The following is a 16,556-nucleotide window of genomic DNA, read 5'->3' as shown; positions in this document are numbered from 1 at the left end:
GGTGCCCGGCCGGCCGGAGCGGCGGCGGCGGCGCGGGACAGCATGAGGGAGCCGCCCGGTAAGTGCCAGCATCTCTCTCCCTTCCTCACTTTGGCGGTGCATTTGGCCCACGAGCCTCGCCCTCACCTTCCTGCGCTCGTCCCCCAACTTCAGCCTGGACGTTGCTCTGTCCGAGCTTCCCTGACGTTGGAGGATGTCGACACCCCACCCGGAGCCCCCCGCGCGGTGCTGGGGCTCCCCAACCCGGCCGCCGCGGGCCCTCCACCAGCACCTCGGGTGGGGGAGCACGTCCGTCCCCTCAGGTGCCCAGTCCCCGGCGCGGGCGCGGGGTGCGGGACGCGGGGCTCCCGGGTGGGGTGCAGGGGCCGGGCTGGCGTTAGCGCTCGTTTTGCCCCTTGGCCCTGAGGGGGGGCCCTGGGGGCGCCGGGGGGAGCCGTCTCCTCTCTCCGCGACGTCCCAGCCACAGCCCGGGTGCAGCCGCCCTTCTCTCGAGCCCGCGCGCCCGGACTGCTACGGACACCCCCACCCCGGGGTCTGACAGCCGCGGCTCGGAGTCCCGGAGGCTCGGGCTTCCCACGGTGCCCCCCGCTGTCCGACCTGCCCGCGGGACGTTGGCACCCCCTCCCCCACCCCCACCCCCCAATCTCCGCCCGGCTCTGCGAGCCCGCACGCCCAGCCGCGGCAGGACTGGAGATTAGGGCGCTCATCGCCGCTGCCTCCCAGCAAGTGCCTGGGGCAGCCCTGGCCCTGGCTGCTTGTGGTTAAGCAAAAAGGGGAAAAAGAAGGGTGGGAGAAAGGAAGGAGCCTCGGCTGAGAGAGCTGTAAATCTTCCTAATCAGCCCGTTTATGGGGTCTGGAGCCTGCCTGCCTGCCTGTGCGCCCGGGTCTGGGCGCTACCCCGGGTCTTCTCTAGCTACCCCGGCCCGCACCACCACCACCCCCAAGAGCGATCAGCTCATCCCCCAAAATCCTGGATTTCCTAGGTGTCCAGACCCCGCGGAGGTTCCGCACTCTTAGCTGAGAGCGCCACTCTTAACCCCTAGTCAATGGCAATAGCAGCCCAGAGCCTAGGAATCTTCTGGGGATTTGAAAAAGAAGTTGTGATTTCACTACTGAAGAAAAAAAATAAAAACGAAAACTACGCCAGCGCAACCAGGTCATGTTGTAGTCCTTGCTCATTCATGCTCTATAGAACAGAAGACTCTGGGGAATTAGTTTAGGCCAGGCCCCAGCCCCCCAACCCTGCTCCACACGCCCTCTGCCACCACTTCCCTCCCCATGCTCGGATTCCCCTCCAAAAGTCCAGTTTCCTGGCTTTCTTGGGGATACGGGTGGAGTAGTGTGGACCACACAATTTAAAGATTCACCCCACAGCTTCTTGTCTTTCTTCTGCTTTTTGTTTTTTCAGATTTGCAAAGAATAGACGTACCAGTAGTTTGAGGTGAGGGTTGGAACATGGGTGTGGTGGATGTAGGATATGGAGTTCAGGCAGCCAGAAATGCTCTTGACAAACATGGGAAAATTAATAATCTAAGCTGAGTGGTCACAGTCTGTATGGTAACATTTAAGGAAAACAGTGCTTTATGTCAGGTAGTTTTAGAATTTAAAATGACTGGATTAAGACCAGCAAGGCAAGAGTTTGTGAAGTTTTTTGGAAATCATCCACAGATTCTATTTCGGGGGATTTGTGTTGGTTCCATGTGAAATTAGGAGTTTGGTAAATTCAGTTGGTTTCCTACAATATTCTTTGGGTTTGAACTTAATTGTATTTACCTTGATTTTAGGTGTCTAATTCTTAGCCACTAGCTGAAGAAGTTGAAGGTCCCTAAGTGTTACTTTGGGCAGGCAGCATGTAGCAAATTGTTTCACACCCACTGCAGTGGATGAGCAAATATTTGTTGAACAGGCCTTAATCTGCTGGGCCTTCCTCTCGCCAAACTTCACCCTCTGCTGCTGCTGAGACTGGAAGGTCAAGCCCTTTGGCAGGCCCAAGAGATTTGGGGGGAGATGGGTGGGTGGAAGAAGCCTGTGCCAAAAAAAAAAAAAAAAAAAAAAAAAAAAAAAATTGGTCTCTCCACCTCCTTGGAACATAACTTAAAATGCCTGAGTATCCACATGTTCTGGAGAGCTTGACAAACTGATCAGAGTTATCAAATTACCCATCTGAGGGGTCACAGAGCCCAGTGTCATGCGTTGTTCGTTCAGTAGCTATAAAATGTAAACGGGAGTTTGGGAGTAAACAGGAAAATAAATAAGCACCAATTTTTCAGTTTTTAAAAAGCAAATGTGAAAAGGTCCTAAATCTGATTTTTAGGATGTAATTTAAAAAAAAAAATCCTAGAAATACTGTCAGTATGCAAACCCAGGAGTCTCTGGTTCTGCCAAGTTCTCATTGTCCTTGCTGGGAGAGTCCTCCAGTTTGGGAGAAATGCGGTAGGAGTCCAGAGTTTCTACTTTAATGAGTTTGGCAAGACTCCACGCTAATTAATCTAGGGAGAGTTTTAGAACACAGAGCATAGGATTGAAACAATTGTTCTGTTGTGGTTTTTATTTTGATAAGCAAGGGCTATATCTCTAAATCCTCTAGGCCTCTTGCTTAACCCATTACTGCAGTTTATTGGTTTTTTAAAACAGATGTTGGTTTTCACCTTTTGGATAGGAAGGCTTATCTCACTCATTAAAACCCTGCCTATTGTGCTTTGTCTCAAGGGTCTGCTGATTTAAGAAATGCTGAGGGACACTCACTTTGCTATATGAGCAGCAGCCCAAGGGAGGCTAGGTGGGTTTCCAATACTTAGATGCTTTAGACAATAAATGTCATTTAAGCAGTATGTGAACCACCCAGATTCTAAAGCCTTAATTCTCTTGATTTGAATTTGTGGTATCTTTTTAAAAATTTGCATTATCTCTATTTTCTTCAAGTAAACACATTTTCCAAAAACTTTCTGTAGATAATATAGTTGAGCACAGTCTGATCAAACAGGCAAACATCTATTATCAGACTATTAAATGTCCTCATTGTATGCTGTTTATAGTTATTCTATAACTCACCTATTAAGCTTGTTTCTTCTTAGGTAAATGATTCCTTAGATATTATTATGAAGAGACACCAATTTATATTTCACAGAGGGGAAAAAAGTGAGTGAAAAAAACAACTGTATATACTATAAGAATAGCTGGAGAAATAAAAACCAAATTGTTACTGCTAGTTTTCTCTTGGCACAGTGGATTTATTGAGAACTGTTACTTTTTACTTAAACAGTGAATTTTGCAATGCTTACTTCTAGAATAACTTTAGATGAGTTCTTTAATTAGAAAAAAATAAAAGCATTAGAGGAAAAATTAAATGAACATTTTTATAAAAACTTAGCTCTTATTCTAAAGATACTAAAAACAAAACTAGTTTAAGTTTAATAGATAATTTTAGTAATCTTAGGAAGTTTGACGTATATGGTGATTGCAGAATTAAATTCTAAGCTATTATAAGTTTTACAGTTATTCTTCCAAATAATCAAAAATTCTAGAAGATTAAAAATGTCTTATCTAATTTCCTTTCTTAATGACAACTAATCTTTCAGCAATGTTAGTGAGGTACTTAGCATCTCGTAAAAATGGGATGAGGTCACCAGAACCATAATTGTGTGACAGTATTTAAAGGTGAGAGAGAAGACAGGTGTGTATATGTGTGTGTGTGTGTGTTCACACAAGTTATAGGGGAAAAGACAAGATAAAAAAGTTGGAAGAGATTCATGGAAAAAAAAGCACAAAATATATGGTACTTTATTTTCTTCTCATTTTCTCATTTTGAATCAGTGCCTTAACACCAGCCCAACCCACAAGATTGGTGTTCCAGGAGTCTTTTGATCTTAGACCCAAGGTTATTTTTTTTTTCTGTTACTTTAAAGAAACTTAATTCAGTGACAGTGTCCTACTAAAATGATTACTTCATAGATTAGATATGCTTTTTATGTCTGAAATTTAACAATTTGAGGACTGGGCAGGGTGACAGTGTGTGAGGACTTAGTAACTGAGAACTAAAACTAGAATTGTGGTTTTTTTTGTTGTTTAAGAAGACTGAAAAGGAAAAAGGCAATCTTATTGCTCATAATAAGACTCATAGTCTTACCATTTTAAAAAAAGCTGTAGAAAGCATTAAAAATCCGTTTATCAGTTTGCAAGATCCTTCACTCTGATTTGTTTTATGTCTTGGCTATTTACCTCTTGTTTAAAGAAAATGCTTTGTTTTATATTAATCATAACATTAGACCAGAAAGTTGTCAGTTGAAGAAATATTTACGGTGAACTGACAACAATTTGAGGGACTAATTACATCTTAAGTATGAAATGTCAGGGAATACAACTGGGAAGTTTTCAGCTTTCTAGAGGGATACCGATATCTAATCAAGACCTTTACCATGCTGTTTCTAACCTGGTGTTAGATTTTTATCAACAGAACATATGATTTTAGGCTTTTGAGGGAGCATGTAAAGAATCTCTGTAGGCAGCAATACACATGTACCTTACCCTATAACATTATGTGGTTTTTCTATTCATTTATTCTGTTCTTCACTATTTTATTCTCACTGAGTTCTCCAACTATGTAAGATATTTTCAAAGACACATTTTCCTAATCTTACCTAAGTGACTCTTTATGAAAGTTTTTTTTCCTGATGATGAAATAATATTAAGTTAAAACATATGAATGTATCAATATGTGGCCCTTTTTTACCTACAAAATGGCAACTTCACATGGTTCCACCTAAAACATTTTATGATGGAACAGCATCATAAAATAGAGCGAAGTATAGATAGGGACTTTAAGGGGGAAAAAACAGAATCTAATACCACTTTTGATATTTTGATATGTTTACATCTGGTGTTTTATGCCTTCCCATGTATGTGTTTATAAACTTTGTGTTTCTCTGATTGTTTTATTAAGATGGATACCAAGAAATGAGATTATTGGTTTATAGTGTTTGAGATTTAAAAAATTTTAAAAAATATTCATAACATATTAGTAAAATACTGTCACTTTTAAGAAGGGAAATACCCATTTACACCAAGACCCCCATACACATTCGTACATCAATAAAGAGGAGTCCTTATAAAGCTCACCACAGCCTCAGTAACAACAAATACTGTTTTATAAAAGCTTCAGTGATTTGATAAGTGAATAATGACATTTTGGTTTAATTTACACATCTTTGATTATAGAAGAGGGTGAAAATTTTTAATTGAGTCCTAGTCTCTTTCCTTTATATTCAGTTCATGTTCTAGGCAAATTTTATAAGGGAAGAACTGTTCTGGTTGATTATAGGAACTTCGTATTTTGACGCATTCTACTGTCTTGGGAGTCTTCTAACTGTAAATATGGGAATAAAAAATGTTCTTATTTTAGTAAACGGAAAGGAAGAAGGAAATGGTCCTGGTTAAAAAGCATTTATTTGTGAGTGTGAGTCTCTAGTGATGAGAAGCCCATGATTGAAATAATACCATCCACAGAGAGGGTGTGGATGGGTTGTAGATGTCTTCATGTTCTCTGGCACACAGCCAAGTGCCTGGTGTGTCCTGTGCAAAACAAGAGTCATGAACAATTTAAGTTGGAATTAAGTGTACAACACCTGCAATCTGGGGAGTTGCTGGAGGGTATATCGCTGGCCTTACCACTTCCCTCCATAGCCTCCCTCTATGGGAGGGAGTGTGTCCCTTTAGCTTTGCTTTTTTATTTGGCCTCTGTGTGGGTGTTAATGAGGCCAAGGTCAGAGGTGGTGTGTTCATATGACCTATTTAGCTTTGTTCTGTGTCATGGCCACAAGCTGTGTTCTTTTTACTGTAACCAGCTGACTTAGAAATGCATGCGCTTCATCACAGGGAGAACAGGTTAGAGAACAGGCAAATTTCTTACACTAGAAGGACTGAAGAACCTCTAGTTCAACTTTCTTATTTCACTTTTTCAGGCTATTAAAGCCAAAGAGATATTTCATTTTCTCTTGTGCAGTCTTTCAGGCTCAGTTCAATATAGCAGATGATATATTGAGTAGCTTGGAGAAATAGAAATTCATCACTGCAGTGAGGGGTGGATAACCCCACACTTAAGTACTAATGGATTGTTAACACTCTTCTAGTTTCATAATCCCTTCTGTTTGAATATAAATGATATTGCTGATATTCAAAGTATTTATTGATCTACCACTCTAGAACATTTTAAGTGGTCTCATTCAGGTTCTTTGGAAGGGGCCAATCACCTGATGAAAACCCTCTTGAAAATAGTTTGGGGAGAATAAAATGTTGTTGGGAATAGGTTGGTTAAATCAAAATCAAATTTCTTGTCATCTTCCCAGCAGTTAGTTATTGCTAATTTCTGCATTTTTCTTAATGAAATGAATATTGTCTTAGTCACCAAAACTAAAGAATATTGTACTTCATCCCTTGAAAATTGCTTTTCTTTCTCATCCTCTCTGGTTCCTCTCATGTGTGTTAACAGTAGAAGGGATTTGTACCTCCATCTCTCCTGGTTCTAACCAGTTTTCCTGCAAGAGTCACTATAAAGCAACTATGTCCTTGTTTGCCCAACTCCTTCTGTGGTTTTCCTTTGTTTACTCAAAGTCCATGTTCCATTAATGTTGCAAGGGTGCTATTTCTATTATAGGGTGGCTGTCTCTATATAGAAGATAATTTTTTTTCTTTTAGAATTTAGTTTTTTTTCCTTCAAAGTTACTGCTATTTCTCATAGTTGTAGTTTGTCTGCTTTTCCATTTCACATGGTAGGTTTTGTGATTGCTCCATGTAGAGCCTGAAGCCGTAAAAGATTGCCATCTGCCGAATGAAGCTGAACAAGTGAAGAGGTCTACTGAAGGAAGTTCTGGAAGCAGTTGTATAGTATATTTGTGAATGAATCATATGACCAAGTAGTTAGAAATTAGTGTTAGTATTGCCATCAAGACATTGCAGTCAAGTGACTGCATGCCGGTGTGTGCACGTGGTGCCTGTATACTTGGCACGTATAAGGGAAGAGTCATCTAGGACTATCTTGATCCCAGAAAAAAAAGAATATTTTCCCTTTAAACATTCAGTTTTTCATTTCAGTGTGATCATGATTTCGAACTTTCTTGTTTATACTTATGCATAATTTGATAAATTAGAAAATTTTTGTTGCTATTAAGGAAGGGAGTATAGAAACAAGGGCCTGAAATAGTAACATGGCCTTTGAAACCAGCAGACCCTGGCTTAAACTTTGAATGTACCTTTGCAAGCTGTGCAACCGCGATTCTCAGCCTCAGTTTTCTTGTCTGTAAAATGGAGACATTTCTCTCTACACCAGAAAGTTTGCTAGGAGTGTAAAACGAGAAAGGTGTGCCAAGTAACTAACAGAGTACCCGGCACTTGGCAGATGCTCAGCGATGGCTGGTTTTATCTTTCAGGTGTATTGCTGTTTGAACTTAGAGAGCAGGCTCTTCCTTTTGGTTTGATTTTAAATTTAAATTAACCACAGATTAGCAGCTATTCTTGGGGATATGTTATATATCTACTGGAGAATATTTTGAGTATCACAAACATCCTAAAGGAGGAAAAAGTAGTAGAATATTAATCTACTGATGTCTTGAATCAATCAATAAACCTAGCCCAGGAAAACTTGGCTGTTCCGCATTGTTATTCCTCCACTCTCACCTCTGTAAAACCACATAAGTTAGTGGAATAAGCGTTTCTTTTTGAATGTCATCTCATTATCTTAATTTAAACCCGTCTCATAGAGGTGAACAGGAGAATTGTTGCATGAACCCTGTCTTCCCACTAAACTGAGTGTTGTTCTTTGTGTCCTTCATTGTCTCAAAGTTTTAAGTATGTATTTTAATAACAAGATGGGGAAACAAAAGTTTACATTTATCTTCTTTTTCTGAAGCCAACCAGTGCCACACAGTCCAATAGAAATGAGCATCCTGACATTGTAACAGCTCCTAGGAGCCACACAGTTTTCTTTGGCAGGTCCACTGTTTTATAGATGAGAAAACTGAGGTTTGCAAGTTATGTCACCTCATAAATGCTATCTACCAAGTGGCAGCCAGAATAAAGCTAGGCCTTCCCGACAGAGCCCATGTTCGTATCCCTGTGCCTTATGCTCCCTTTATGTTCCAGCAGGAGAAGGCCTGCAAGCAGCTTCCTCCTGAGGTGGCAAGAGAGAGCTGAGCACATGCTGCCCAGAGAAATAGATCCGTTAGAATTCTGTTCCTTTTATTGGGATGTCAGTTTTTATTGCAGTGGTAGAATTTTTCAACTGCTTTGTATGTTTTGTCTTTGAAATGATGATCTGACTCCAGAAATACATGGTTCAGAGAATCGTAGGAAAAATGGAAAAGAACAACAGAGAAATCAAAAGAAATAAACTGCTTCCTTCTTGACTTTCTCAAGCCAAAGAGAGAGAGAAAAGTGGCAGCACTGCAGATCCAGTTCTTTTCCAGAGACCTTGATTTCCTAGTCTGCTTCCACCATGCCGGGTTTATCTGTCAGCCAAGGAGCAGTGTTCTGAGTCTCAGGTGTGAACCCCTAGTAGATTAGAGGTAGTGTGAGGAAGGAAGCAGAAGAATCTACTTTCCCTTAATGAGATTTATTCTTTTTTTCATTTTATGCTTTAAGAATAGGAAAGTAGCTTCACTCAGTAGTTATGTCTTTATTCGTAGAGAAAATTACTTGATAGAACTGCTGTGTTGGCTGTTGTGAGCAGAGAAATGACCTTGGTAGGCCAAAGGATTTCTCATAGATTGACAGGGTCATTGAACTTGAAAAAATTTCAGAGGTCATCTAATCCAGTATCCTGACCTGCACAGAAATGATTTCTATATTAGTGCTTTTCAGACTGTAGGTCACGACCCACTAGTGGGTCATGAAAATTTGGTGGGCAGTGACTAGCATTAAAAAAAAATGAAATAACATTTTCCAAGTTTTGACTGATTTGTTTTTGCACACTCAGCGTATTACTGTAAGAACAAAAAAGTTTACAAATCTGTTGCCTGAGCCTCTGCTTAAGAACGTCCCAAGTAGGGACTCCCATTTTCAGAGGCGCTATACCTTGATGAGCTGTTCTGTTAAAGTGTTTGTTATATTCAGTGTTTCCTCTGCAATAATACTATATAAATAGTCAGAGAATGAAAAAGATATTTCATTTGTCCCTTGTCTTTCTATCCAGGCCCACCCAGTACCCACACTGTCTTGGCCACTCTTCTTAAGTATTACACGAGTCTGTGAGTCAAAGAAACAAACATAAGTAGTGAAGGAAAAAAATGTCTTTAGTGGACTGGATGGGAAATCATACTTATTAACAGGGTGATGTTACAGTGCAAACTTGAGGTAGTTTATTTGATTTAGCAGCAGTTTTCCAGAAGTCTTCTTGGCCCTTTGAGACTGGGTCAGGGTCCCTTCTGTGCTATCCCCTTCCCATCCGTGTCTCAGTTCTGTGACTTTGCAGAGGTGATCGTCTGTTTTCCAGCTGTCTCTGCTGCAAGACAGTAAGATTTTTCAAGCGCAAAGAACATGTCTTACTACTATAGTTTCAGTGCCTGTGCTTTATAGACACTCAGAACTTATGATTTAATGTTTTGGATTATATAAAATAACATTTTCTGGTCCAAGTGATTTGTATGGAGATTGAAATATCCATTTACTAAAGACAAAATATACAGTGATTAAAAAGTGGATATCACTTTGGAAATCAAAACTTACTTACCAGATGATAGAAAAGGAATTGGAACATGTTCTAAGCTTATAAGGTGAAAATTAATAGCTAAAGTGAAGTCTCTGTAAGACAGGTAACCCTTCTGAGACAAAATGGAATCATTGTAGCGTTGTAGTATGATAAACCTGCAAAATTGTTATCTTTGTGGTTATTTTTACTTTTACATATTCAAGTTGGGTTCACAAAACTGTAAGTAAGATAGGAAGATAGTAGTGTTGCCCAATCTTGCAAGTTAGAAAACAGGTTTGATGCCACTTTTTCTAACCACTCACGTTGGGTTAAAAGGCTGTGTCTGATACTGTGCTATTTTAACTAAACATACATTTTTCCAAGTTGTGAAATTTAATGCTGTAGTAACTTGCATTCATGTGAAATTTTGGTATGCATTTATGTTTACCTTTGTAGGTAACTGATGGAATTAAATGCTATTGATTTAGAATGTGATATCACTGGGTTAGGAAGAGACTTTTCAAAGGGTGAGCTTTCTCATCTGCCAGTTCATTGGATGCTGAGTCTCCTCAGTATCTCAGCATCCCCTCCTGGTGACTGCTGTAACCGACATGTTAGTGAGAGGATGCCTGCTACCTCTTGAGGTGGCCTATTCCTCTTAATATATAAGGATGCTAATGGAAGTGTGCTGAATATGGTAGGAATTAGAAATCTGTGTAGGGTGAGAGACTGATATTTAACATGGGTGTGGCAATGAGGTAGAAGCCTAGTCTTTGGGTTAGGATGAAGAAGGTGGAGGCTGTAAACCCCAGGGAAAGAAGTCCTCCATGGGTTGGCTAGCTCAGGAGCACTTACTTGGGTTGGGTTTTGCGGGTCATTCCCTCTCCTTCCAAACCCTCTGCTTCTTGGCTCCAGGTCCTGAGTGCTGAAACTGTTGTACTTCATACTCCTGTTCCCCCAGTTTGCCAGCCTCAAGAGACTAAATAAGTTAGGAGTTTCCAATACTCAATAAACTTTTGACTTCAGACCTTTAAGATCAGATTATGACTCTTATAATTGAAGTCATTTTTGAAAGATGGCCAGGCCTTGGCTAAATAGAATGGCCAGGCAGTTGTAGCCATAACGGCCCAACCCCAGAAAGGACATGACCCCCATACATGGTCTGCGAGGGTCATTTTCTTTTCACCACTCTTAATAAATGATGGCAACTCCTGGTGAACACTGACCTGCAACTTGGAATATACTGCACGTTGCTTTTAAAGAGCCTCATGTAGCAAGGGAGAGAAATTGAGTATTTTAAGAACTAAACTCTAACTTGAACTGTGGTGCTGACTAGATGTGTGACTTGAGCCCAGTGGGTCTGGGGCCCCTTGTCTAAGCTCCCTGGATTCTGTTGCAAGGTCATTGCTTTAGTCCTGAGATCACTGCACCTGAAGTCTATTTTAATTGTCAATACCCCCTCTTATACGCACATTCACACAGTTTACTGAACTCCTAATCATTCTATTTTTTTAAAGATTTTAAAGATTTTATTTATTTATTTATACAAGTACTGGGTACAGTCAGAAGCGCGGGAAGGTGAGGTGAGAGAATTCACCAGAGCCAGAGGGGAGAGCAGAGCAGGCAGACTGATGAGGTACACTGCTGAGGGGAGCAGCGGGCGGCAGGAGAGGTCTGCGCGCCATGTGGGACCCTCCTCTGGTGGCCGGGGAGCAGCTGGGGATCAAACCGGCGCTTCAGAGGCTGCGGGCAGCTTCGCAACCCAGCGCTCAACCGCTGCGCCACCGGGGAGGCCCTCCTAATCATTCTTAAATCCTAGCTCACATGTCCCTTTTTCTCACTTGTGCTTTCGAGCACCAAGTATATGCTGAGAGTACACTAAGCGCTAGCTGGTAGGGAAATAGCATTGAACAAAGCAAAGACTGTGTCCTCATAGCTGGGCTCTCATCACCCTCTCCTTGTGATGGAATGTCATTCCCGACAATCCCTGCCCAGTGCCTTGCTCAGTGGAACCAAAGATCAAATACTTGCTCCTCTAGCCTTTCCGTTTCTGTCTAAATGTATGACCTGAGTTGACTCTAAAAGATATAGAGCAGGAGTGGCAGGAAAGTCAGAGTTGCTATGGAGATTTTTCTATGCTAGTTCAGTAATTGCCAGCACTTGTCAACTTTCCGTAAAATGTAGGCACCTGATAGAAAATTCTAGACTTATAAATTTTGATACTCTCCGTGCTGCCAACCAAGACTTTTCTGCTGCCTGATGTAACATGTGATGAAGAGCAAAGGCATGCACAGTCAGCAGCATGGTGTGATGCACCCGAGTAGGAGCTCCCCCTGACAGGAAGCACGTGCATCTCCCTTTCACCTGCACATGGGCCCACAGGCATTTCCTGGCCATTGTTCCCCCCGGGCTGCCTTGGCGCTGTTTCTGTCCTCCAGTGAAGTGGACTGGAGCTGGGTGAGCTCCTCCAGGCCCAGCTCCTGTGTGCTTGTGGCCCTGGCCCCATCAGCCTGTGGACAGGCAGTGGCAGCTCAGACTGAACAGATTCTGGAGAACCTGGGAAAGGACAACCTCTTGCCTACAAACAATCATGGCAGCCTCTCCTGTTTCCACATGTGTGCTCTCTTGTCTATTTTTATTCTTCATTGGTTCTGTTGCCTCTGGGCAGTTCACTTAGGGAAATTGCTGCTGTTGAATAAATGTACCACGGCAGGATTAGGCTGTGGACATCCTTGCCTTGGAGATGCAAACTGCTTTCACAAGATTCATTGAGCAGAAATTTGACTCTTCAAGGTTCATGTGAGAAGGGGAAGTTCGGGGTTGTGTGGTAGGTTGGGTGTGTATGCTGCATCACTCTGTCCTTTGTTTTCTCAATATGAACTAGAGACTGAAGACCTATTTTCAGTAGTAGCTAGTTAACCTGGTATGGTTGCCCTTGCACTTACCATCCAGATTGCTCCACTGAAGTGTATCTTGGCTACGTGTTGATTAAAGATCTTGTTCTGCCTTTTTAGAGCAAAGGGTATGTCTACAAGATGAAAGCAAGAAAGTATAATAAGATTAAGCTAGACACTGGTAGTTTCTCTTTTTAGAACCACGAAGTAGTAATTGTAGCTTCCAAGTCTGTATTTGTTTTGTCCTCACTCTTGGTGCTTGTTGTTATCAGATGACTGGGGTAAGCGAATGGTGGGTATTCTTTATCATTTCATTGCTTAAATACTATTCCAGACTATTCTACAAAAGGCAACCATCAGAGGGTAGTGACGCCAGAATTCTGCTATCTTCTGCAGAATTCATGCTGCATCCATCCTCTCTATTTGAGTAAGATGGGAATAATTTCAGATGGAGCAACCTATATTTCTTTACTTTCTAGGCAGGCACCAAGCTATGTTCGTGCTCATGGTCTAGTCTGGTCAGAGTGAAGGGACGAGGAGCTATCAGAAGTGGCTCCCAGGAGAATTAGTAACTCTTCACACTCTGTTTTCCCCTCAGTGTGGGTCCTGCCACCACGACGGTCCGAGTGGCTGAGCTTGGATGAGGCCAGTGCATTATGTACAGTGTACAAGACCTCCTGATCTCTCATGGATACAAACTGTCCAGAAATGTCCCAGCGCCGAAGGAGAACTATGAGGGGCGCCAGCAAGCACGAGCAAGAGCACGAACTGGCCCTGCGCTGCTGAATGGCTGTGAGGATCGCCCCAAAGCCTCACCACAGAGTAAGAAAGCCCTGGGGAAAGGACATGTGAGTGATACTGAAAAAAACCGCCGCATTCTGAGAGTCCACGGAGAGCCCCAGAGCGCATCTGCTTCTAGAACTTCTGAGGCAGGGTAAGCTCCAAAATGAACCCGCCATTCTTTTTATTTTTTGACTTGGGGGTTTTGCAGTGGGCAGTGTAAAATCCTTTGCTCCATGTATTTCCCCTAGGGCCGGGGAGGGAGAAAGGGGCTGAGACACCAGAACATTTCTTTCCATTGGGGTATTTGGGTGTTCTAGCAGCACTGAGCACAGGGCCTGGACAGAGTTGACCTTCTCAATAAGTAGTGGTGAGTAAACGAATAATTCTTTCATGTTAAATGCTACATTTTAATGCTATTTCTTTGTTCCTTTATAAGCTGCTTCAGCTAGGAATCACTTATAAACTCTGTAAAGCTAGTTTATATCAGGCACACATTCCTAGTCCAGTAGTACATTAGACTTTCTTATTAATATGTTTCAATATTTTTTACATTACAGAATTGAAAAAGGTATGTATTTTCCTTTGTGAAGAGGAAAACCTACCCTTTTGTATACTCATAGAATTTCCCTGGCTTCCAATCTGTCTTTCCCTTGCACACACAGTGGCCCTAATGTGGATGTCCCATCTGAGTACAGCTGCATCTGTGCATGTTTTCTTACAACAAAAAAAGAGGACGGGTTGGCGGGGGGAACTGGAGGGTTAAAGAAGAGGGAATTTCGGCAGCCTGCCACAGAGCCAGAATGGGCGAGGAGTCCTGCAACTCTCATCCAAGCAGTTTCAACCTAGAGGAAACCTTTGTCATCACTTCATAAAACTGTGTTTATCTTTAATGCTGTATTGGGATCAGGCTAAGACGGAAGGAGGGCTGCCTGTGCAGCGCGTGCTGTGTAGCTGGCGAGAAATGGACCGAGGTGACAAATGGAAGCAGAGGCCCATTTTTAAGCGAAGCATATAAGCAAGCAAACAAAAAAGGGACTGGATCAAGTCCTAAGGGAGTGAACTAGCCTTTTGTGGTTCCAAGATGCCTTTTCACAGAAAGAATCTTCCTGTTGGCTGATGGTTTTCAGGCAAAAATGGGAAGGATGTTATTCTTATCATTTATAGCATTCAAAACCAGAGCTATTGGTAAAAGCAAAGGTGGTAGCCTTTCTTCATGCCCAGTTGTGGAAAAGCTGGTTTTGTGTTGCCCAGTCAGAAACACTGCTCTGGCATGGGGCAGGGGTATCACTGATGACCAGCTTCAGGAGAGAGCCCAGAATGGAGAAAGGACTTGAGGTTGCTTTCACTTAACCTTACCCTTTAAAACTGTTACTGTGTCCCCTACTGTATTGGGCTTAGCTCCCTTTTCAGCCGTGTTCTCTAAAACACATACCCACCATGGATTTTGGAAGAGGTGCTTGTGTATGAGCTGGCTAGGAGTAAGGACAGCCTTAGTTACCACTACACAAACTTGTGCTTGATTTTATCCTGCCTTCTGTTGCTTCTGGCTTTGGGGTGAGTGTGTCTATACCTACCACTGTGAACTTCTGGGGCTGTCCATTGCTGCTTCTTTCTTTGTATTTCCTAGGGAGATTGTTAGCTGGGCACAGTGTGTTTAATACATGCTCACGGATTCAGTTTCAGAAGGCTCAATTTCTAACAAGGTAAAGACGGTGGCCTTGAAATCCCTGATGAATCCTGTGCTCTGGAGCCTGAGTGGTATCTCCCTTAGTCTTGCAGCCTGGAGCAGAGATCAGAGTTGGGTCTCAGAGTGGGAGACAGTGGATTTCCGCATGAGAATTGCATGTGGCTCCCAGCCTCATCCACTACTTGCTCAGGTCTTTGTAGCCCCTCCTGTGACAACAGGTTCCTGAGGACCACGAGGGCCCACCAGCATGGCCCTAGGTGGGCAGACACACTCATGTCTGCAGGTGGACTTTTTCTTGTCTTGAGTGAGCTGCTCAGATAAATGGCATTGTATAGCACTGAGAGGTCTTCCAATAAATGACAAGTCTTTCCTCTTCCCTGTTTCTGAGGTTGACAGATTATCTTGGGGGTATACAGTAGCTTTGGGATCGAAGGTAGCCTTGTAGGCTAGAAAGGGAAAATGCATACATTTGTGCAAAACTACGCCAGTGCCCAAAGCCTCAGAAAACAGCTGACAGCCTTCCTGGGTTGAAATGAAAAGACCTTTCCCCCAACCTGCTTTGTAGAAGCTGAAAGCAGTAGATCAACAGCAAGGTAGGCAGGAGGAGAATTATTTTTTCCTCATCTGAAAAAAACATGTTCTGAGAGGAAATAAGTAGGTGCTAATAGTTAAAAATTGAAGTAAGAAAGGGGAAAACCTAACAATATGGGGTATGAATTCTGTGGATTATGAAACTGGATGAATAACTAGTTCTCTGCCAGCTCCCAGCCTTCACTAAAGTGCAGCCTTCTGGCCGGGCCCACTAATGGCCGGGCTAGGCTGATCTCCGGGTCTGGAGGTTAGATGAGCCCAAGATAGCCCTGACCAAACCCAAGTCACTAGAGTGACTGGGAAGGAAGAGAGCCCCTCCTTGCAGTTTCTGGAGTGGATTGAGGTCTGCCCGAGAATGTGTCCTCATATCCGGGGCCAATCTTCTGTACCCCACTGAAATCTTGGGGAAGAAAGTGGCCAGAGTAATTGGGAAGACCACAGGGAGGGGTTTTATTTTTTCATTCTGGCGTGATGGTGGAGACAGATATGTAGACAGTGCCGTTATTTTATAGCCAAAGAACATGAAACCCAGAGAATGCTGGTGACTTAGCAAGGGCCACTGGAAGCAGTGGCGGGAAGCTTGGCATGGGCACTGGCCCTGGGCTGCCAGGCAGGCTAGTGGCTCTGGTTCTATGAAAGCACGGTGCCTGGCTGAGCTCTTCCCCTATGAGGCTTATCTCAGTTCAAAAGGCATTCAGGTCTCTGAGCTTCTGACATGGCTGCCCTGTGCTGACTGTCCCCTCTTGCTTCCTGTCTTCTGCCTCCCTAGACACTCATGCATGTGGAGCAGCTCCCTGAGCCCAGCTGCGTCCCTTTCCTGACCGGGGACTGCAGGAGGTCTGCATCCTGTTGCACCTAAATAAGCATAACGCTGCTTCATGTGCGCTTTGTTCAGGGGCTACATAAATGGAAGGTGGTACTGTCC

The 16,556-nt window shown here is 43.0% G+C and overlaps 1 protein-coding gene across 2 annotated transcripts in view; it reads left to right on the top strand.

Moving 5' to 3' along the window:
* JCAD (junctional cadherin 5 associated) overlaps nt 1-16,556 on the top strand; it is a 44,671-nt gene continuing 28,115 nt past the window's right edge. For both annotated transcript variants that reach the window (XM_037510512.2, XM_037510513.2), the window contains exons 1-2: nt 1-58; nt 13,169-13,504. In XM_037510512.2, coding sequence (XP_037366409.1) covers nt 13,227-13,504 — 278 coding nt within the window. In that variant the 5' untranslated portion in view covers nt 1-58; nt 13,169-13,226. The remainder of the gene's footprint in view (nt 59-13,168; nt 13,505-16,556) is intronic.

Source organism: Talpa occidentalis, unplaced genomic scaffold (assembly GCF_014898055.3).
Source record: "Talpa occidentalis isolate TD23 unplaced genomic scaffold, MPIMG_talOcc4v2.1 talOcc4.14, whole genome shotgun sequence".
In the NCBI taxonomy this organism is placed as follows: Eukaryota; Metazoa; Chordata; class Mammalia; order Eulipotyphla; family Talpidae; genus Talpa; species Talpa occidentalis.
Note: the sequence above shows the minus strand (reverse complement) of the source record. Positions and strands in the feature narration are given on the sequence as shown.